Source organism: Grammomys surdaster, unplaced genomic scaffold (genome assembly GCF_004785775.1).
Source record: "Grammomys surdaster isolate TR1022 unplaced genomic scaffold, NIH_TR_1.0 265, whole genome shotgun sequence".
NCBI lineage: Eukaryota > Metazoa > Chordata > Mammalia > Rodentia > Muridae > Grammomys > Grammomys surdaster.
Window position 1 is genome coordinate 2,784,397 of NW_021604706.1, and position 23,900 is coordinate 2,808,296.

The 23,900-nt window shown below is 42.8% G+C and overlaps 2 protein-coding genes across 2 annotated transcripts in view; both read right to left on the minus strand.

Moving 5' to 3' along the window:
• Window positions 1-6,094: 6,094 nt before the first annotated feature.
• On the minus strand, window positions 6,095-21,761 carry Elk1 (ETS transcription factor ELK1). The gene is made up of 6 exons (XM_028776097.1): window positions 21,592-21,761; window positions 13,491-13,734; window positions 9,076-9,516; window positions 8,160-8,591; window positions 7,576-7,677; window positions 6,095-7,490 (listed from the first exon to the last, which is right to left on the minus strand). The coding sequence occupies exons 2-6, from the start codon at window positions 13,698-13,700 to the stop codon at window positions 7,392-7,394; spliced, it is 1,284 nt and encodes a 427-aa protein (XP_028631930.1). The 5' UTR covers window positions 13,701-13,734; window positions 21,592-21,761; the 3' UTR covers window positions 6,095-7,391.
• A 1,059-nt stretch (window positions 21,762-22,820) lies between these two features.
• Window positions 22,821-23,900, minus strand: part of Uxt (ubiquitously expressed prefoldin like chaperone) — a 9,206-nt gene continuing 8,126 nt past the window's right edge. Inside the window, exons 6-7 of the mRNA XM_028776098.1 lie at window positions 23,369-23,432; window positions 22,821-23,180 (exon numbers count right to left, since the gene is read on the minus strand). Of these exons, the coding sequence (XP_028631931.1) occupies window positions 23,127-23,180; window positions 23,369-23,432 (118 nt within the window). The 3' untranslated portion in view covers window positions 22,821-23,126. The remainder of the gene's footprint in view (window positions 23,181-23,368; window positions 23,433-23,900) is intronic.

Genomic DNA, 23,900 nt, shown 5'->3' on the forward strand with positions numbered 1-23,900 from the left:
CTAATACCCCACCCCACCCAGAAATCTCTTAGTTTTCAATCAATGCTTAGGGAGACAAATTCTCACTGAAGAGCACTGGAGCCTGAAAGTCTGAAGCAAGAACCACCTAGGTGTATGAACTTTGGCAAGTCACTTTAAATTCTCAGCTTTAGTTTTCCTTTTTCTTTTTTTTTTTGAGACAAGGTTTTGCAACATAGCCATACTTGAAATTTACACCAGGCTGGCCTTGAACATGCAAGTAATACCATGGCTGGCTCATTTTCTTACCTGTAAAATTCATACTCTTGACTACAGTGATCAATTTCGTGGGGGTGCTGAAGAAGGGTGAAATGAGGGAAGCCCTTCTCAATCTGTCAAGAAGGCAGGGCAGCTGCTTTATCTACCAACTTGAAAACCTATCCCTTTTCTAAAAGTGAGGTTCCTGTGGTTAGCATGTGTGGGAGGGTAATGCAAGGGAAGTGAAAAAGGGAAGTGGCATTGTGTGGGAAGCGATTCAGAAGAGGGGAGGTTCGGGCATAACCATTGCCCAAGGGGGGCATCTGAAGAAACCCTTAGAGTCTATAGGGGTAGAGAAGAAACAGCTGGGCCACATTCTATTAGAGTACCTTAGGGCAGATAACATTCTCCTGTGAGCCTGTTTCTTTTTCTGTAAAATGTGTCCATAAACAGGGCCCTGGGAGGTACAGGCCTGTAATCCTAGCTGCTTTGGAGGTTGAAACAAGGAGAAAATTCAAGGCTTGCTGAGGCTACAGTTTGAGTTTAAGGCTACTCTGGCTGGTTTTGTGGGATTCTGTCTGAAAAATACAATTTTTAAAAGGGGCAGTGAGAATGCTCAATTAAGGTGCTTGCTGCAAAACCTTGTTGACTTGAATTTAATTCCTAGGGCTCACATGGAGAAAGGCTAGAACTGACTTCCTCAAGTTGCCCTCTGACCTCCACATGTGCACTGTGGCACATATGTGCAGTGCCTCCACCAATTAAATAAATGTAGTAAAAACTTTTAAAGGCTAGGGGTGGCTGGAGGTGTAGCTCAGTTGGTAGAGTGCTACTGTAGCATCGATGAAGCCCTCGGTTTGTTCTTTAGCACCATATAAATTAGCAATTGAGAGGTAGAGGCAAGAGGATCGGAAATTCAAGGCTATCCTTGGTTATACAGCAAATTTGAAGATAGGGTACATGAGATCCTGTTGTAGAAACAAGCAAGCAAGCAAAGGAATGGCTAGGGGGTTTAGCTCAGTGGTATGACATTTGCCTAGTATGTGAACAGCATTAGGTTTGATACGCAGTACACATTTACAGTACCGGACATAGCTTAGATCTGTCACAGACCGAGAATGAAACTACTTAGAACAGTGCCTGGATGTGTTTACTAAATTAGTTTTTTCAACAATTATTGAGCACCTACTGAGCATCAGAAGTAGTTCTCAGCATTAGATGGAATAGAGAACAAGACAGAAAAAAAATCACTGCCTCTGAAGGACTTACACTCTACAAGCGGAGACTAGCAATAAAATTCTTCCAGAAAGGTCTTCTCCTGTGACCTTCTTGGATGCCAATACTCTCTAGCCTTAGGAAACACAAGAATCATCCACAGGGCTTCTTGATCCAACTGCAGGTTGCTGGATCCTACCTATTTCTCATTCAACAGGCGTGGTGTGGGGCTCCATTAATGCATGTCTAACAAACTCCCAGGAGACACTGATAGTGGTTGGAAGTACATTTTTGAGAACCACTATTTTGGTCCCTGGTCCCTTTTTAGTTGTTCTTGTGGGTCATATCTAGAGAAAAAAATTACAGTGCCTGTTTACTGTTAATGACTGATCCATCTTCAGCTCATTTTCCCCAAAGAAAATCTGAGTTCCACTGACCTGCTTTTAATTTTTTTAAAAAACAAGCCTCAGTGAGTGAAATTGTAGAACCTGCTTTCAAATTAGCATCCTTGTGCCCTGGGGATGTAGTTTAGTGATAGACTGTCTACCTAGCACCAGCTGGACCTTGGGTTTGATTCCCAGTGTCACAAAAATAAAGACGTAAATAAAAACAACAGTATAATCCACAAAAAGGAGCTTGAGAAAGGTGACACTTGTTCTCTTGCAGTCACAGATGTGCACCAGTCTACAAATTAAATTAAGATAAAAATAAGTTGATCAGGTGTTAAAATAAAAGTCCCTCAATAATCTACTCTTGATTTGGGTAGGGGTGATAAAATTTGTTACTATTATCCTGTTACTATTAAAACAATATTATTCTGTTAATATCCACCACAGAAGTATCTTGTTCTCTGAGAGTATATTTGTCTCTGTGTGCCTTGAACAAAGGAATCTTGTCAAGATTCCAAGACTACAGTTGTCAGTGCTATTATCTTGTGAAAACAAAATTGAAATTCTGCCTGGCTGCATTATTCACCTTTTGCCCCAGAAATGTTAGGATCAGTATTTCTTTTGTTCCTATACAGCATAAATCCTTATAGTCCCTGTGGATGAAGGGTGTCAACAGCTTTCCCCACACACTTCTGAGGTATTCAAATTCAGATTCCTTACTTAAATGAAGAATGAGAGTCTGGTTTTATTTATTATTGTCTGATATAATTTACTTATCTGTCCTGTCAGTTTCCCTGAATATCAACCCTACAAAGGAAGTTTTTTTTTTTTTTTTAAATGGGAAGGCAGATGAGCTAGGGTCTTGCTATTTAGCTCAGGTTGGCCTTGAACTCATGGCAACCTTCTTGAATATCTGGGGTTATAGGCTTGAATATCTCTCTCTCTCTCTCTCTCTCTCTCTCTCTCTCTCTCTCTCTCTCTCTCTCTCTGTCTCTGTCTCTGTCTCTGTCTCTCTCACACACATACATCAATACAATTGTTGTCTTAAAATAAGGTCTTTCTATATAGCCCAAGTGGACATTGAACTTATAGCAACTTTGCTGAGTCAAAATCCTGAGTGTTGAGAAGGGCAGAAATTTCTGTCCATTTTGTTAGCTATGAGGTGTTTAGGATACCAGACAAACAATAAACATCTGCTCAATCAATATATGGAATAAAAAAAAGTGCTAAGAGGATATTTTTAAAAAGTGGACATCACTTTCCAGCATCTATTTCAAGTGCTAGGGCCAGACAAGTCTATCTAGAGACAATTCATGAGGAAGGAGTTTTGGGCAAAGGCCAGCATTTCAAGTTTTGTAGAATTGGAGGCTAATTCAGGAGACTGAGCTGGAGAGGCTTGTAGAGAATGAGAACAAATAGAGGAGGCCCTGGCACATTCATTCTGTGATCTCTGAGACACGGCTTCACTTAATTTCATTCACATTCTCTCACGTCATATATGCATGTATATTACCTATATACAGATTTCTAGTCTCTGCTACAGCCTCTTAGGAACAGGCTCACATACTTGTCAAATATTATATTTATTTGTTTACTGTTTGTGTATGTGTGTAGGTTAGAAAACAAATTGGTAGGAGTTGGTTCTTTCCTCCGACTAGGGACTAGACTTACGTTGTCAGGTTTGATGGTAAGTGCCTTTACCCGCAAAGCCATCTTGCTGGCCCCATTTTATTTTACTAGGTCAGCGGACAACTTTTGAGAATCGCTTCTCTCCTTTTAACATGTACATTCTGAGGATGATAAACAGGTTACCATGCTTTTGTGGCTAGTTCTCTTAACTGCTGAGTCATCTCAACTGACCTACATGTGATTTTGTGTTCATTTTTTTCAGATAACAGGCTTATGTAGCACACATTGCCCACAAATTTATGATATAGCCAATGATGATCTTGAATGCCTCATCTTGCTTCTACCTCCTGTGTGCTAGGATTACAGGCATGCACCACCATGTTTGGGTACATACATATTTATGTATGCTTGATTATATAATTGTGGCTTAGCCACCATCATTTACTCAGGGTATCATTGTCTCTTTAGTCTCCTACTAACAGACACAGACATACACACAGACACACAGACATACACACAGACACACACACACACAGTTAATATCACCAGTACTTTTTCTCATTAGGTCAGTTTTATCACATGTTGAACAGACCCACCATCACAGGAATTATTTCCTTTGGCCTAACATTTTTTTACATGTAATCACTAATGCAGTCACCAGTAAGTCCCATGAAGTTTCTTGCACATATACAATCAGCATTTCTCCTCTCCTTTCTTTCTTTACAGCCACTTAAGTTACATTACCCAAATTCTTTATTTACTGCTTGTTACAGTCTCCTTTGAAGATTGTCACCTGAACACACAAAGGCACATTACCTCAGATACCATCTTCCTCACATGATTATTTCTTCTCAGTCACTTTTTCCCATGTTGACTCCTTTATTCACAGGGTTGTGTTTTGTTTTGAGACAGGCTTTCACTCTATAGCCTAGGCTGGTTTTAAACTCACTACATAGCTAGGCTAGGCTTGAACTCATAGTGATTCTCCTACTTCATCCTTCTGAGTGCTAGAATTGGAGATATGAGCCACCATGCCAGCAAAGTATTTCAGATATGTACAGCTTCTCAGACACTTGGCCCACCCACCTATTCAGTCTCACCATCATTTCTCCTCAGTCCACTTCTGATATATGAGGCCACTAATTCACAATTGCTATAAGGCTTTCATTAAGCCTCCTGCAATCAGTCTCCCATGCCCTAGTCAATCAAGCACACCATTATTTTCCTCCTATAGTCAACTATCATGGATACATTTGTACACTTAATAGCCTCTAAGTTTCTCATATCCCCTGATCGTGGTCATATAGTAAGTAGCTCATTGGCTCGGTCTCATTTTGTTTTCTTTACATATGGTTTGATTCAGTTTTATGAAATGTTTCTCAGACTTACATACTTCTCAGACACCATTTGGTTGTCAAGTTTCTCTCTCAAAACTGCTATGAGCCCTTGGTACTGCTGGTCCCATGTGAACAGTCCTTCTTTTCTCCTCAAAGACAGGTTTGTGTTTCAGCTCCTTAGTCTCACCAGAACCTGTGGGGAAGCTGCGATTGTTAATTGCAAACTAGCTACTACCCACTAGTTGCAGGGTAACATATTTAGTCAGTCAGTCAGTCAGTCAGTCTGTCTGTCTGTCTGTCTCTCTCTCTCTCTCTCTCTCTCTCTCACACACACACACACACACACACACACACACACACACACACACACACACAGCCTTTTAGATTTTAGCAGCCACAGCCCATCCATTTCTCTGTCTTTCCTGTGGTTTCTATGGAACATTTTACAGTCTCATACCTATGTCTTATTAGTCACTTCTTGGGCCCCATGATCATTTTCTCTCACACAATCAACAACTTCTCCCCCTCCTCCTTCCTTTTCCTCCTCCTCCTTTTTTTGAGACAAGGTTTCTCTGTGTAGTCCTGGCTATCCTAGAACTTGCTCTACAGACCACACTGGCCCTGAACTCTGAGATTTACTTGCTTCTACTTCCCGAGTGCTGAGATTACAGGCATGTGCCACCACCACCTGGGTCACACAATCAACGTCTTAAACATATACTTCCATGACTTGATTTCACACACAAACCATTTCTCAAATGCTGAGGGCTGTCTGCTATTAAATAGTGTGACTTTTCACCTATAAATGGTTGGGACTGGAGAAATGGCCCAGTCAATTAAACACTTGTTTTGCAAGCATGAGGACATCTGTTTGATCCCTACAACATAGGTAAAAATTCCAGGCATAGAAGCACATGCTTGTAATACCAGAATTGGGAGGTGGAACCAGGTGGATCCTTGAGGCTTAGTCAGGCAGTGTATCCCGACTGGTAAAATCTAGGAAAAGGTGAGACTTTGTCTCAAAGGAGGGGACAGTGTTCTAGGGGACATGCCACACACAAGACCATGCATACACATGCACAAAAATGTTTGTGGTCACACTTCTGGCCTGTCACACACAAATCTAAAACTTTTCAGTTTCTTTCATCACACTGGTTACCAATCAGCAGTCTGTATCAGTCTCTGACATATGCCACCATTTTGCCTCTCTCACAGTCGATCTTTGCTTGGCCCTTATTGTTCTTCACATACATTTGTGGCTGTCATGGCTCATTATGGCGACACCAGAAGAAAAAAAAATACCAACAGTTTTCAGTAACACCTTTAAAAATATATATTTACAGGAACAATTCCCCATTCTCTGGGACTCTTAGAAAAAAAGGTCCATTTTGGGGAAGCAAAACAAACAGTGGAGACGAGTATAGCACCGTCCCCCAAATCACCAACCCCCACCCAGGTCTTCAGGCCTGGTCTGGGCCAGTGCTGACAGGAGGTGAGCCTGGGAGTCTTTTTATCTACCCCCCTCCAGCCTAAATTGATATAAGACAGGCTCCATGTCCCCATTTCTCCCTCCCAACTCCAGGGACACTTAAAAGGGTCCTTTGTAACCCGCCTGCAGGAAATTGGGGGGCTGGGAGGGAGGGAGCTGAAAATACACGTTTGATATCAAAAATAAACACTTGGGGGTGGCAGGAAGACTGCCTCCAAATCCCTTACTTCCCACCCACCCGCCTACCCACCCATCTGATATAGGAAGAGACGTTTCCCTCTCCCCTATTGAAAAGCCCCATTTAAAAATAGATTATACTATCAAAATGGAAGGGGGTGGGGGACAGAGACCTGGAGTTCTAGCTGGAGGGGCCCCCCAGACGGGGACCACCACCCCAAAAAACCCTCCATTGGGAGGTAATAGGCAGGGCCCCAGGAAATTTGGCAGACAAAGGAATGGCTTCTCAGGGGGAAGAACAACAAAAGGAATATTCCTCCCTGGCCAAAAGGTTACTTGAGAAAAGAACAAGCTTACTGAGAAGAAGGTTGGGGAGGTAGCAATTCCTATTTTAACAGTGTTGATTCCCTGGCTACCACTCCCAAACCATTACATCGTACAAGTGCTCCCTGGATACAGCCAGGAATAATAAAACAAAACAGACTAACTCTTCAACCCATGTCGCAAAATGAAGACAGGGCACCCTCAACTCCCCAAGGGCAGGCTGAGAAATAAATAAAGAAAGGTTCTTCTCAAGCCATACCCTGATTGTCTTGTTTTAGGAAAAAATGGGGAGGATATGGGGAAGATGTCTTATCCACTCCCTTAAAAAGGTTGGGCCAGCTTCTTCCCAGTGGCCTTCAAAAAATAAATAAATAAACCGCCCCACCACTGAAGTAAGTAGGAGACGTGTAAGGGCGGCCACTGGGAGGCTGGCAAAGAAGAAAGAAGTTGTCTGTTTTGGATGGAAGGGTTAGTGAAATATCCTCCTTCCCAAGAATATCCACTCCACCACAACCAGAGCATAAGTCAGTTGAACTATGTTTCTCCTTGAGATGGCTAACTGGAGAGTTCAGGAGCATAGATGGATGGACTCCAAAAAAGGGGTGGTGGTGGTGGTCATGGCTTCTGGGGCCCTGGGGAGAGCACCACGGGGGTTGAGAGGCCATCCACGCTGATGGAAGGGATGTGCACCTGTGCGCTGCCACTGGACGGAAACTGGGGGAAGAAACAAGGAGAAGTCATGGGTAAGAACCATGCTAGTAACTCTTAACCTTCCCAACATAGGGGCAGGGAATCCTACCTGGAAGGAGAGCTTGGCTGGACTACGGGGTGCAATTGGACTCAGAGTGCTCCAGAAATGGATGCTGGGGGGCAGCGAGCTGGGTGTCAGCAGCACCGGGGTCTGTGGAGATGGAGTGGCAGGAAGTCAAGTGAACAGATGACAAGTATGAGAAGATGGAAAGAACTTACTTTCGGTACCTCTTCATGGATCTCCTTCAGACTTCCATGGTTACTCCTCAAAAGTTCATAGACCTAGAGTATAAATACTAAGACCATGCCTATGACATTCCTCAATCTTTACACCTAGGAGTCCACCTCCTGTTACTGAGACTTCAATAGGCAAGACTATCCCACCAGATTCTTTCCATGCACTGCTCTCAAACCTCGTAAGTGACCACCAGAAGAACTCAACTTCCCAGTCTTAGATTTCACCCATATACCTCATTAGGAAACCCAATATACAAACCCTGTGGAAAGCATTAGGGAGTCAGGCTGCCACAAAGTCCTCAGACTTGCCCTTCTTCATTAGGACTATCACTTCAGCCTAAGCCTAAGAGCAGCTTGTAAGTTACCAGTGCCAATGCTACTCAGCTAGACACTCACCAAGGTATGTGTGGGGAGCAGGGATGGCGTTAGCGCTGGCCCCGGTGCCTGAAGACCAGAGCTTGTTCCTGATCCTGGAGTCCGTTCGGGTCCTGGGCCACCCAGCAGGCTTGGGCTAAGCGGAAGTTCCAGGTCCCGGGGCTTCCGGCCCTTCTGGGGTTGGGTGATCTCAGTGGTGGAAGTGGAGAGGCCACACACCTGTGCTGTATTCTCTGTTAGGATGGCTGGGAGTCGAGCCAGCAGGCCTTCCGAGGGTGAGACTTCTGGTTCAGCTTTGACCGTTTCTGGACTGAAGCCTCCAATCCTTGCAGCTTCCAATTCTTCCTTAGGCCCCTCCACTTTGACTTCTGGGGGCTGTGGACGGCCAAAATCTGGGTCCAGACTCAACTCTTCGGACTTCTGGTTTGGAGCCTCTGGTGGGGTTAGGATAACCTGGAAAAGGGATGTGCACAAAGAGAATGCATAGAATTGCTTGTGTGTAAAACCTTTTTCTGTGGGTCATTCAAGGGTGTCTCTAGAAAGGCATTTGGTATTGGGACAAGGCTGTACATGCAGCATGTTCTCTAACTGGCCATGGATTTAATGGGAGTGGAGATCCTTTGGGGCAGAGGCCCTGGGTGAGACTCTAGAGGTACCACTGTCATCCATCCTCATACCCACATTAATCAGAAACTCTGGAAATGCGCCCAAGAAACCTTGAGGTCACTCTAGTGATTATGATAATTGGTAAAGCATGGCAATCAGGAGAGGCATAACTTTCCTTCTTATCTATTTTTTTGAGGGAACTTGCATCCTCTTCCACCACTATGTACTGTACCAGGACACCTATCTCTATTCTGAGTTTCGTGCTTCATTTCACAATGATGCATCCTTCTTTTCCAAGCCCTTTCCTAAATTTCTAAGTTCCAATACTCACCTGCAGGGGCAGACCAGCCTCTTCTGCCTCCAAGCAGGCTTCTAAGGGGTTTGGACTGGTGCTCCTGCTCCCTGAGGCAGGTGCTGGTACTCCTGCAGGGGTAGTGTTGGGAAGTACTGAGGCAGGCCGAGGATGAAGGGGTGGCTGTGGCTGCAGGGACTGTATTGTGAAGGTAGAATAGAGGCCCGAGCGCATGTATTCATTCCGGCTGCTTCGTGCTAAGGCACCTTGGCCTGTCATTCCTGCACCCTTTGGTGTTCCTGGCTTTCCAGTGGCAGTGTCCCCTAGGCCTGCATGGACAGTAGCAGGGGCCATTGCTACGGCCGAGGTTACAGACACCTCAGGCTGGGGTGGGCAGTCTTCAGTGGAGCACCCTGCAACCTCTGGGTAGGACACAAACTTGTAGACAAACTTCTGGCCGCTCACCTTGCGGATGATATTCTGAGAAGTGAAGAACAGGGTGAATGGAGGGTCCTGAGAGCTGGTTCTCTTCTCCTGATGTCTTTCCATTTGCTCCTATTTCACTCATCTCTTTTAGGCATGTGGAGTCTTCTCATCTCTTTCTATGCTTTCCTTTCTTTCCCCCTTTCTGCATCCCTCCCCAGTTTCAACTCTTTCTCTGGGCTTCCTTTACCCATTCTTTCTTTAGTGTCCCTCCCACCCATCTCCCTTTAACTCTTTTTCTGTCATTCATCTTCATCTGTCTAATTCCCCTTTCCCCACTGACTACATTTCATCAGGGACCAATTTAGAGGAATAGGTGAGATCTATGGACCTGGGTTTAACAGAGTCAGGTTTTGAGAATGTTAACAGGACTGCAACAGTAAAATGAAGTAACTGATACATTTTGGAAGAGACTAAATTAGTGTAGACAAATAGATAATATGATTGATACAGAGGGCTTTTCTAAAAATGTATTGACTGACTGTTGGGGGAGGGGAAATGAGGGGGACTGACTGATTGTGGGGTATAAGTGTGCCATAGCACATGTAAAGGTCAGAGGACAAATTGCAGAAGATGGTTGTCTTCTTCCAGTATGTAGATCCCAGGGATTGAACTTAGGTTCTCAGGCTTGGCAACAAGAGCCTTTACCTGCTAAGCCATCTCCCTGGCTAGAGACAGTGGATTTTTAAAAGCTAGCGATGCTGATATGGAGCAGAGAAAATGTGTTGGTTATTTGTTTTTGTTAACTCAACACGAGCTAGAGTCATCTAAGAAGAGAAAAACAATGCCACTATCAGATTGTCTTTAGGCAAGCCATTAGGCATTTTCTTGCTGTAGGTGGTGCTTTCCCTGGGAAGGTGGTCCTGGACTGTATAAAAGAAGTAGCTGAACAAGCTATGAAAAGCAAGCCAGTAAGTAGTTAGTGTTTCCCCATGGACTTGGCTTCAGTTCCTGTCTCCAGGTTCCTATCTTGACTTCATCCTATGATGAACCTTGCTAAGCCATCTCACTGGCAAGAGATAGTGGATTTTTAAAGATGAAGTAAAATAAACCCTTTCCTCCTCAAGTAGCTTTTGGTTACGGTGTTTATCACAGCAATAGAAAGCACACTATGACAGAAATTGGTACCAGTACCAGAGAGGGCTTACTGCAGTGACATGTTGTTTTAGAAAGGGCTGTGATAGTATCTGGAACTTTGGGCTGCAAGAGCTTACAGTTTAGAGCTTTAGATGAGATGCCGAGGGAACTTGGAAGATAATTCTGAGAGCAGTGGAGATGGCTTGTGAAGCTTCAGAGGGAAGTTTGTGAGCCCTTTGGTCTCTATAGGGGTCATTTATGTGATATTTTGTATTAAAACTCTGTGGTTTCTGGTTACCTGGAACTGAAGGATAAGCTGTGATTAACAAGATACCAGCACCACTGAAGCGAAACCTTTGCTTTACTGGGACAATCGACACTGATTAGCAGAGGCTGACAAAAATCAGCTGTGAGTAAGGAGAGATCAGCATCACTGAGGTGAAATCTTTCAGAAAGTGTTTCTGTACACAGAACCTGTGGTCCAGAGGAGGCCAGTATGCATATTATGCTGGTAGCTTGAACTTGGAAATATGTAAGAAGAGTCTCCCACATGGTATTTGACATAAAAACCGCACACCTAGGGGTTGTGGAGAACAGCCGAGGCCTGGTAATTTTGAGAGGCCAGGAGAAGTCACTGGTGAAGATGAAGCCTCAGTTTCAATAGATGTTCCAGGATTGAAAGGGTCATGGAAAGAAACTAGGACTCAGTACCATATGATAGGGTTGGAGTCCCTGCAGAGAGGCTAAGAGGCCAGTGGTGAAGGTGCATTCTCAGTTGCAGCCTACTGGAGAAGCAAAGACTGTGGGACCACTGCTTGGAATGGTGCAAGTATGATATGGTTTCAGGGAGATGGTGCAGCTGGAGAAATGGAGCCGCCCAAGCTCTTTGGAGCCTAAAAGATCATGAGTGAGTCCCAGGTGCCAGATGTTGACCTGCAGGATTTAACGACACTGCTAGAATTTGGTCTTGTTTTGATTTGATTGTAACTGGCTCTTTCCTCTTGGAGTAAGAGAGTACTTAATTTTTATTTTATAGGAGCTGACAGTTGAGAGATACTAGATAATCTTTGATGTGTTTAAAAGGACTTAAAGTTATGTTTTATTTTGTGATATTGATATTAACATGAGATCTTGGGGATAAATACAAAGTTAACGATTATATTTTAATAGTGATATATTGGGGTGTCAAGACGACAAAAAGGGTCAAATATCCTGGTTAGCTTTTTGTCAACTTGATACTAACTACAGTTATCTAGGAAGGACCTTCAGTTAAGAAATTACTGATATCAGATTGCCTGTAGGCTAGTCTGTGGGAGCATTTTACTGATTACTGATTGATGTGGTAGGGGCCAGCATACTTAGGGTGGTACCACCCTTGGGAAAGTGGTCATGGGTAGTATAAAAAAAAGCACATTTGAGTGATCCATGGGGGAGCAAGCCAGTAAGCTTGCTCTATGGCCTCTGCTTTAGTTTCTGCCTCCAGGTTCCTGCCTTGAGTTCTTCTCTTGGCTTCCCTCAATGATGGATGTGACATGGAACTATAGGAACTTTCCTTTTGATCATCATGCGTATCCTAATAAGAAAATAGACTAGAACAGAAAGAAACATCAGAAAAGAGGACAGATGATGTTTCATTATTAGTATCATTCTGGATATGTAAGCTAAAGCACTAAGAATATGAGGTAACGGGCAGTAATTAGAGAAGAGAGTGAGAAGCTGGTGTAACCACGAGGAGGGGGATAGTAAGGTTTGCTTGGGTGGGTCAGAAAACATGGTTTGAGGTATCTTAGGACACATACGATTTAGAAGGTTTCAGTGATGTCTTGGTGGTCTCAGAGGACAGAACAAGGTATTACTTTGGAGGTTTGAACTGAAAGAGTAATATATGAAACTGGAGTATATGCCATAAATTACCAAGGACAGAAAGCACAGGTGAGAACTATTTGGGGAGGGGGCATGAAGAATATGGGGCACTAGGCATTTTAGTGAATGTGTTAATGCTGATTATAGGGTATTCTTGTATTTTTCAGAAAACGAAGGAAAAGGGATAATTATTAATATTGTTTTCGATGTTTACACTGAAGAAATATAAATATAAAATAATTAGTGCAAATATTGGGGGGGGATATAATGCAGACCTGGGAGTTTGAGAGTGTAAGATGGGAAAAATCTAAAAATTGAGCTGCAGTAGTAAGATGATGAACTAAAGCAAGTGATATAGATACTGAAGTGCTGCTCTAGAAATCTAAGAGGAGTGGGTTTGAGCTGGCACTACAAATGTTTTTTTCTGGATCATTTAGTTAAAGGCAAAGATTTGTAATCTTAGTACTCAGGAGATTAAACAAGAGGAATGCAAGTTTGAGGCCATCTTCATCAACAGAAAGAGCCTGCCTCAAAAATAAAAACAAAATAAAACACGTGATTAAAGATATTGGGGATTCTAGAAAATGGAGTAAGGAAACTTAGTATTATAACGTCAGGATGGTTTGGAGTCTAGGAATAAGAATATTGATTATTCTGTAGTAAGAGAAGATTATATAGAGAGTGACTAGGGGAACTTAACATTGGTCTGAGGGTCCCGAAAAACATACTTATTATCTCTAGGCATGCAGGGAACTAGAGGATAGAGCAAAACTTAGTAAATTTTAATATTGTCTTCAAAGCTTTAGCTATACTAATTGAGACAACAAAATGAAATTTATAGGCCAGAAGTATAATTCCAAGAACTGGGGGTAGAGATGGGAGGACGGTAAAATTGAGGCCAGCTTAGGCTACATAGTTAATTTCCAGACAAATCTAGACTGCATTATAAGACCTTGCCTCAAAAGGAAAAAAAACGGAGTTTTTCTGACAGTAATTTCAAGGGTTTCCATTCCTGGTCTTTGAGGCCATACCTTATCATAGTAGTACCGCAAGGCCCGGCTAAGCTTGTCATAATTCATGTTGGTCTTGTTCTTGCGCAGTCCCCATAGCCGGGCCACCTCCTCTGCATCCACCAACTTGAACTCACCACCATCCCGTGAGGTCCAGGAGATGATGTGGCCATTACCTTGTTCTCTCAGAAGCTGCAGCAGAAACTGCCACAGCGTCACAGATGGGTCCATCACTAGGGAAGGACTCACGCCATCCCAGGAGTACCTGGAAGACAGCAAAAATGATTCCTTTCTTGTTTCTTTGCCTCCACATCTGTTCCTAAATCTCACTACTATTCCCTAAACTGTGTCCTAAGCTCCCTCATGTAGCATTGGATGCCCCTTGTATCTCACACGTGTGATAAAAACAGAATTAAAAGAAAAAACTATGTGAGAAAGTCTGTGTGATTATATGTAAATATGTGTGCTGGTGCCCAGGAAGGCCAGAAGAGGGCAATGGATTCCATGGAGCTCGAGTTAGGCAGTTATAAGCTGTCCAATGTGGGTGCTGGGAACTGGACTCTGCTTCTCTGTGAGAGCAGCAAACACTCTTTATATTGAGTCCTCAGTCCAGCCCTGATAAATATGAATCTTTAGGAGCCAGAGGGAAGACAGAATACAGCCTGAGCCCCAAAGAGTTCCATATCCTAGTTATTGGAGTCTGTGACTAGGTTATATATAGATAGCAAAAAGGAATTCTGTGATGAAATTAAGATTACAGACCTTAAGATATAGCAATCAATCTGGTTTTATTTGAGGTCAACCACTGTATGAGCTCTTTTAAAAACAGAAAAATGAGGCTAAAACAGAGTTTAGGGGCAGAATGGCAGGAGAAGGACTTTCCCTCCTATTCCTGATTCAGGAGAAGGCTCTAAGACAGGAAAATTGGGCAGCTCCACAAATCTGGAATGACTCTCAGCCTAAAGCCAGTAAGGAAACGTCAGTATTACAACTTAAGGGACAACTTGAATGAGCAGGAAACAAACCTCTTCTAGAAAGTATTAAAAGTCCTGCTAAGACCTTAATGCTAGTCTGGTGAGATCAGTGTTGGATTTCTGAGACTATCAGATGATAAATGTGTAATTTTTTTTTTAAATGACAGAGTCTTACTATGTAGCCCAGGCTGGTCTTGAACTCTTGTCTCAGCTTCCTGAGTATTGAGAATACAGGTGTGTATCAATGCACCTACAGAAATGTATACTTTCAAGGAGATAATTAGAGATAATTTATATAGTGGGACTTGAAAACTAGTGAAATGTCCACGACTTGACCGGCATTATCTACCTACCTACCTACTTACCCACCCATCACCCCATTAACTCTTCTAGGATGTGCCTTTTGGTAGCCCCTTGCAAACACTGTTCACTGCACATGGGGTTCCTTTCCTCTTTTGAGCAGTTGTCTTCAAAAAGAAAAAAAAAACCAAAAAGGTCCTTTGCTTTATGGAGCCTTCCTAAATCTGAATGCCTACTCTTTTTTGCCCCTCAATCCCCCATTTTTCTCTGTATGGTTTAGGCTTTTAAAAATGTTCTTTTTGATGAGCACATATTAATTATACATAATGGATTTCATTATAACATTTCTAATATAATGACTTTGATTGCACTTACCTCCATTACCCTATTGTGTTCCCCTCCCTTCCCACTGATTGCCTTCTTCTTCCCAACTAGGCTTCTTCATCTTTTATGACTTCTTTTGTGATCCAATGAGTTTCAGTAGAGTCACTTACAAAGGCAGAGGTGAAGGTTTGTTTTCAGAAGCATAGACACCTTACCGGTGGCCATACCACTGAAGTAACCATTAAAGGCTATCAGATCCCCAGGAAAAGATGGAGACACATGAATCCTTGTTTTTTTTTTTTTTTGCCATTGTTGTTACTGTTTTCTGATAGGGTCTTATGTAGTTCAAGCTGTCCTCAAACTCCTGATGCTATTGTCTCTATCTCCTGAGTGCTGAGATTACACATATTCTAGCATACAAGGCAGCTACTGCTTTCTGCAGTGCTGGAGATCAAATCCAGGGCCTTATACATGGTAAGCACACGTTTTATCACAGAGTTTTACCCTAAACCTATGCCTTTTTAAAAACAAGCATGTATTTACTCTTTAACATTATGTCAGGCACTACTCTAAGCAGAAAGACATCTTGCCTACTGCACAATCAACCTAACTGTAATGTTAGACTTTTATGGTTTAAATCCTGGATCTGCTAGTTATTAGCTGTGAGATCCTGGCCAAATTCATTAACCTTTTTTTGTATCACAAATTTTCTCATCTGTGAAACAGGGATAGTAATATACTCATCTATAAAATAGACCATGTACCATTATCATTGTGTGAATTTTAAATATAACATGCTTGGGAAATAAGCTTAGATATTTTCTAATTTGTTCCCAAATCTTTTTTTCTGTTATCCCTAAATCCAAAACGCTCTAAGAACAAAGGCTTCTTTTTAATTCTTTTGGCAACAAAACATGATTGGAAAAAAAAAGCAAGCCCCATCTTGGTTTTTATTGATTGATTGTTGCTTAGTATGAATGTTCATACATTCTGGTGCAGAGATCTAAAAGCAGCTGGTGACAGAGCTGGCTGAGGGTGTTATGTAACATATCATATGTGCACCATGCTACCTTTCTAAACTAAAAAATTCACAATTCTGAAATACATCTGGTCTATGGGGTTTAGATAAAGGCATGCATGGGCTGTTATTTTTGTAGGCACTGACTCACTTATCTCTCATCCCAACTCAGAAAAACAAGCATTTTTTTTCCTTTTGGGAAGGAGATATTCTTATTACAATATCACTAATTTTACATAAGGCAAAAGATGTCCAAGTGCCTTTGCTATGCCACACTATTGTGACAATTCCTGCATTTGACCCAAGTATCATACTCCAGGGGTCTAAGTGGTTTTGTTATTCATTTATTTTTAGAGATAGGGTCTATATAGCCTAGGGTAGCCCCAAACTTGCCATACAGCTGAGGATGACCTTGAGCTAGTTTACCTGCTTCCATCTCCCAAGTACTGAGATACTTGGCATGGGTTAGCATGACCAGCTTCAGTGCTCTGAGCATTGAACCACCTGCACCAGATCCTTTGGGTATATATTATGGCTTCCAGTTTAGTGATTTTATGGGATTCCTTAGTGTTCAGACAAATGAGTCTCTGTTTCTTAGGCTTTCTCTTGGGCTCTTTTTGTTTTATCTTATTATATTTTATTATTATCCATTAGAAGCCTGTTTCTTTTCTTTCCCTCCCCCCTTATTCCTTCCTGTTCTTATTTTGAGATAGGGTCTGTATAGTACTGGCTGTTCTGGAACTAGCAGGATGGCCTTGATCTCAGAGATCCACCTGCCTCTGCCTACTGAGTGTTGGGATTAAAATTACTCCCTACCACTGCCCAGCTTTTTGTTGTTGTTTTTGTGAGACAGGGCTTCTCTGTCTTGGCTGCTCTGGATTAAAGGCATGTACCACATCATGACTACCCTGCTGACTGTTTGTTTTCCAATGGGAGGGGAGGTGGGAAAGAACTAGGAGGAGTATAGGTGGGGATAAACTGTTATATATATACACACACACACACATACATACATGGAGGAAGAGAGAAATCTATGTTCAATAAAAAAAAAGCAAAACAAAATATCACCTCAACAGAAGGAGGTGACCTCAACTGCTCACCTGTTATCTTACCATTATCCTTTCCTATAATCAAACTGGAACTATCCCTGAACCTGCTTAAGTCCCTGCAAGAATGGGACTTAATCAACCAGCTGTCCACCTGGCTGGGATTGTTGGATTAAGGATTAAGAATAAACCTTTTAAGTTTTGAAGAACCTATGATTTAGATTTATAGCTTTATTCTTTAATCTGCATGAAATTACAGTATGATCCTAATATGTCTGAGCCAGTTCAAGGTTCATTTAGCAGAAACAGTGTTAGCAGCTGTCCATATTACAGTGCCGAGGGACAGTGGATCAGAATCCCCTCTTCAGAGCTCTAAGGGACTAAATATTCCCAACAACAGATTCTTTCAGAGGCCTATAGAGTGCAGTGCGACTCCTAGTGGCAAAGATAGGCAATTTCACCACCTCCTCCGAACTATGCCAGAACCCAGAAGCTGAGTGAAATTTACCCAACTAGTGTCTAACCTATCAAAGACACGGGCTGAATTTGATTATTGCTTCTTTCACATAAGCCCTACCAAGCATCCCAGTCACCTGCCCTTCCCAGAAGGCTTTCCTTCCACTCCTCACCTCATTTGCTGGGTGACTCAAAACAGCTTAAGACACAACAGACAGTAGTCCCTGCATGTTAAGATAATCCACACATTCATAGGGCAGTAAGAAATGTCTCAAAAAAGAAGAAAACAAAATAATAAGACCCTCCAAAAGGTAGATTGTATTACTGTCTCCATTTTGCAGACAAGTCAGTGAAGTGTGGAGAAAGATGTTAAGTAACTTGTCTAAGGTCTCACCCTTGGATGAGATGCTGGATGCTGACAGTCAAGAGTTCAAAACTCAGCATCCCTTAGCCACTCAAGGCCAGTTCTCTAAGAAGAAAACATAAACGGGCAAGATCTCAGAGTGACAAATAGGATACTTCTGAGGAAGTGATGTTTGGTGGAGGGGAGGTAGCAAGTCATATCGATGTCCATGAGAAGGTTAATTTTGGTAAAGGGAAAAGTATATATAAAAGCTCTCAAGTGTCTACTTGAGGCACACAATGTTCCTTGCCAGGTACAATTTTTCTTCTGTATGATCCAATGCACGGAGTAACTTGTTTGTCCTTGCAAATTTGTTCTGTCCTGATGGTCACAGCCTCACATTCTGCCCTGTTCTGTCTGTGTGACTTTGAGCAAGTTGTTCAACCTCTCTATGCCTTGTTGAATATCTATCTGTAAAATAGGATTTTACTCTCAAATCAAAAAATAATTTAAAAAAATGAGGGTTCAATGTGCCCATATATGTAAAGTACTTAGAAAAGTGTCTGTAGTGCATGGTAGAAACACAATAAACCTTAGCCCTTAGGTTGTGTGTCATCCTTCTCCTCCTACCCTCAACTTTCTGTAGGACTCTACTATCTTGCTTTCATCATTTCTATGACCTTGTCTTCTACCTCTTCCCCTCAAACTGTTTCTAGCCACATTAGCTTTTGAACATGGTAGCCATAATCTGGGCTTCAGGGTCTTTGCACTGAGTGTTCTTTCTGGTGCACTCTTCCTTTTCACATTATGGCTCCCCACTCTGTTTCTTTCAGGCCTTAATTCATGAGTCCCATTTCCAAGTGTAGCATGTCTTGTCTCTAAGATTTCAAACATCTTGATACTCTAGTCCTATCTGCCCCACTTTATGTCTGTTCCTTAGCATTTGTATAATGTGATATCCAATTTTACCTATTTATACAGTCTGTTTTCCTCACTTTTAGTAATGCCTGCTTGCTATGTACAGGGATTTCTGCCTGTTTTCCTTCTCCATATCTCCAGCATCTAGAATGAATGCCTGGTACTCACTAGGTGCTTAGTAAATAGCTGTTAACATTTAAACAGTCACAACTAAATCTTAATTCTCACATTCCCCTTTCTTCTTTTTTATCTGCACCCCCCCTTGGTGATGTCTGGGATATAATTTTCATTGCCAGTTTTGGAACAGGATCTCACTCTGTAGTTCAGATTGGTCTGAAACTCGCTATGTCACCCAGACTAGTTTTTATTTCCTGTGAATTCTCTCTTGGTCTTCCATGCTGGAAATATATAGCTGTGAACCACCATGCACAGTCTAGATACTACACCCCCCACACATGTTAATTTGTGCAACAGATTATTCCAAGTACCTACTGTACGGAAGGTACATTTTTACATGAAAGTAGAATACTGAATAGGCAGATTAAAGAAAGTCCCCGCAGGATGTCTATTCTGAGGAGGAGAGACAGACATGTATATAAACTATATATCGTGTCTAACCATGACAGAGTACCAAGGGACAAAGCAAGCAGGAGAGATCTGAATCCTGCTGGGTATGCAAAATCAGATGGTCAAGGTGAGGAGATTGTTGACTACTTTGTTTCACACAAAAACATCATTTGAAACATTTTTATATATGGACTTTTACATATTATATCCCAAGAACCAGTGTGACAAATAAATGTTTTACTGAAATAACAGTACCCAAGATGCAAAGACATGAAAACATTCTCTGAATCTTTTCTATTTGTGCCTTTTCATATCACCAACATCACATTTCCATAAACAAATCCTTTTGCACTCATTTTATTCACAAATCAAAAGACATTCTTAGAAATGTCTTTAGTGTGTTCCCTGCAAAGGGTAGTGAAAAAAATTCCTTTGAGTATGGTAAGTATACAAGACCTTGGAAGTTACCATACAGAGATATGGGAGTAGTGTTAATGGAGAAAGAAGAGCTAATGCAAAGGCCCTGAGGCTGGCCTGTACCTGCTGTTTTTGAGAAGCAGTGAGGAGGAGGTCAGCATGGCTATAGCATAGGTCTGAAATGTGGAGATGAAGGAGGTAAGGTCAGAGAGGTGACTTGTTTAATTAACCCACATATTTTTTATTCACACTGGAAGGGATATAGTTCTGACACCCCCATTTTAGCTCAGTACAGGGAGAAAGTAGTTAAGCCATTCATGTTGGGGTTTGAGGCGATGGGTCCTGAGACCAGTATAGAATGGAGACAACTCTGTTGGCAGAAAGAACAGCAGAAACAAAAGCCTGGTAATTGGATCTAATTTGGCTCTTAAGGAATGTGCCCTCATATGGGATGCAATGAGGTGAGAGAGGGGCATGTCAAAAGTATTCTTCTATCTAAGTAGTTATTGGGCTATCTCTGAGTAAGGTTTTTAACCTCCATATGCCCTAGTTTTCTCAGTTACCTGTCTCACAGGGCTATGATGAAGAATAAACAAGCTGGAGACTATAGAACACTCTGCCTGGTACATAGCAAGTGTAAAGTACAAAGGTTAGATTCAACTGTCATTAACATCAGTACCACTACTGTATTTGAGAACTGTAGCAAAGTAAAATGTCTAGTGGAAAAGTGTCTATGAGGAAACATGGTATACAATGAAAGTCCCTGGGTTTCACAAGTGCACAGGACTTCCTAAGAGATGGAGGCAGAGAAGATTGACCCAATACATGGAGAAGAGAGAAATAAAACACAAAGCCTATCTTCTTTGGGGATGAATGCAAGCTCTGAGGATATGAGAGAATGGAAACACTAAGGTAGCAAAAGGCTTCTGAACAGATCCATTACAAAAGTGAGATATGGTTTAAACTGATTCCTATACAACCACAGAGAAGAAAAGCCATCACATAATGATTGGTTAAAATGAAGGATAGGACAAGGCCATAGACTGGGCTGTTGAAAATGAAAAAAAAAAAAAACCCAAGCACCAAACTGACCCACTCCAGTCTTTGGGAAACAGCCCAAAGACTGGAGTCTACAAATAAGGGAGAAAAGTTAGGGCGGTGATAACTAGAGGGATATGAATGCAAGCATACAAACTAATTCATGGTAAGATGGGGGAAGTGGGAGGAGGTGGGTAAAGTCATGGGCTTATGCACTGGGGACTCGAGGAGGCAATAATGTAAACTTAGATGGACTCACTGTTGAACAAATATGGGCTGTCTGGATTGGGTACAGTGCCACAGATTGATTCACTACAATAAACATGAGGGGTTCAATAAACAAGGCCACAGAAGGCTCCTCTTAAATTTGAGGCTAGGGGAAATGGAAACACTTTAAGACACAAGTACTACTAAAGGGGGACTGGACTGGTTCTCAATAAGTGGGGGTTGGGGAGGGCAAGACCACGGACGAATCCATTAAGTTGGGGTGGGGAAAATCCTAAGCTCACAGACCGATCCATTATACAGACAGCAGGATGTCAAACCACGATCAGATCCACTATAAAAGGCAAAAGGAACAGGCAATGCACACACAGGGGCAATCAGTTGATGGTAGTGGAGCTGAACACCGGCAGGCTGGGCCAAGCCACATCCCTTGCGCGGGGGCGACGATACGTGGGGTCATGGACAGGGCCCTTCACCTTGTGGGCCTGGGGCTCACCTGCGTGTGTTGCGGCGGTGGCAGCGGCAGCTCCGGGGGGCGGGGGCTCCATACGAGGCCCCACCGCCCCCCAGGCCCGGGTTCCAAGGCGGCGGCGGCGGCGGCGGTGGCGGCGAGGGCAGAAGCAGCAACCAGAAGCCGCCCCTGCGTTTCCCCACCGCTCACGTGGGCCCTCGTGGGAGGAGCCAAGTGTCCGGCTGCTCGCTGATTGGACAAAATGCCAAAGATCTTCAGCACTGCTTCAGGGCCTGGTGGTGGTGGTGGAATCCTAACAGAGAGGTGACACGATTGGCTTAGAGGATTGATGGACTGCGGGTGGCCAACTGAATCTGTAGAGGTGCTGGGCGGCGCTAGCGCCGCACGCCGATTGGGTCAAAGAGGACTGGTTAGCAAAGGTTGGGGCGGGGCGGTTGCCCAGTTCACGCCGATTGGATTAAATGAGATTGATGGCAGACAGACAGTCCCAGAAGATGGTGGTAGATGGGCTCTGTTTTCAGCTGATTGGTGGAGACTCCCAGACAGCGGCCAAAACACCAAAGTAGGTGGTGCTGCACACCATACGTTCAGCGGAAACAGGACTTCTTTAGAAAGGGGAATAGCAGCAGGGTAGGGCTCGACTCCACGTAGGCGGGTAACGCTATGGTAATTAGCTAGGCAAGACGAATTTAGAATTCAGCAGAGGGAGGAGGCCGGAATGGCTGCCAGATATACAGAAGAGTTGAGAGGTGGAAATTAACTGTCTACAAGGGCAGAGTCAAGCTGCAGTCAGTTATAAGGGTGGTTCTTAGTTATCTAAGATTGAACTTAAACCGAGGCTGTAGGGGCTGCAGCAGAGAAGGCAGGATTTCTGCCTACTGGTGGAAACTAGAACTATTTAGAACTATTGGAACTACTATTTAGGGACCAAATCAAGGGTTGGGCGGTAGTGTTGTTTAGGGTACCTGGATGACCACTGGATTATTGAGACAATAAACCTTAAGATCAGAAGTAAAAAGCTGACAGCCATGGAAACAAATTGCTTTGAACTGGAACTTTAAAAATTTGTTTCAAGGGTCTCATGTAGCCTAGGATTACCTTAAACTTAAAAAATTCTCCTGCCTCTATCTCTTGAGTGATGGGGTCACAGGTGTGCCACACACTCAGCTTATACACAGTACTGGGGACTGAATTTAAAGTTTCATGTGTGATAGGCAAGCACTCTACCAATTGAACCTCATCTTCAGCCCATGAATCAGTCCATTCTTTATGGTAATGCAAAGGACACAGATACAAATATCTAGGAAAAGGAATTCAAGTGTGAGCAGCAGGGTCACGGTTCAAAAGGTGACAAAACAGGGTAAAGCATGAAGTCAGGAGGAAAACACAAGTTGGAGGCAAGACCTCTAGAACATTTTAGAGGTTCTACAGAAAGGATGGGTCTTTCAGTAATTTTGGTCTCTAGGGCACTTAATCAATTAGTGAGAATTAGGGGAAAAAACGGCTATGTGATTCCAAGGCATTCAGGCTCTTTAATATTGGACGCTGGGAAGATGCAGTCAATGGGGAGATGGCTCTGGAAAATTCTGCAGGCCTTGTAGTTCTCTAAGTCCCTGTAAAAGAGGACAACATATACTGAACAGAGGGTGGATCCAGGTCCTGTCCCAGGTTTGTTCTGTTTTTCACTTCTTTGGTTTCAATATAGAAGGAAAGATGACCCCTCCCTTCTTTGGCTTTCTCTTGTCTTCAGGTTATCACCCTAAAAATATTGGAAGGGTGGAGTGGAGTTAGCTGCTCTCACCTCTAGCATCATGTGGATATGGGCCTTGATATTCATGGAGTCCTTGGTGAGGCTGTCGCTGAGCCTAGAAAAAAGAAACAAGAAAGAGCAAAATGGGCCCCACTTAGGGCTGTGAGGATGATTCTTTCTCATCACTTCAAGAAATGCTTGCATCCTGGATGATTTACACCTGCCCTGATCCTATGCAGAGATGTCTGGCTACCATTTGGAATTTCCCTGACTTGAGTGTTGGGACCCAAACTCAAATTACTCTGGACAGCAGTATGGACACTTAAGCACTAAGCCATTTCAAATACTAAGCCATTTCAGATACTAAGAGACAAAGTATACATACACAATTATCATGAGTTAGATCTACCTAAGTATAAGGAAATAAATAGTATAAGGAACTAAATACTGAAGAAGAGGTAGGAAGAGGAAGCTTCAATTTCAAAGAATGCTCAGGTTTGGCTTCACTGAGAGCTTTCCTTTTGACACACACACATACACACACACACACACACACACACACACACACACACACACACACACA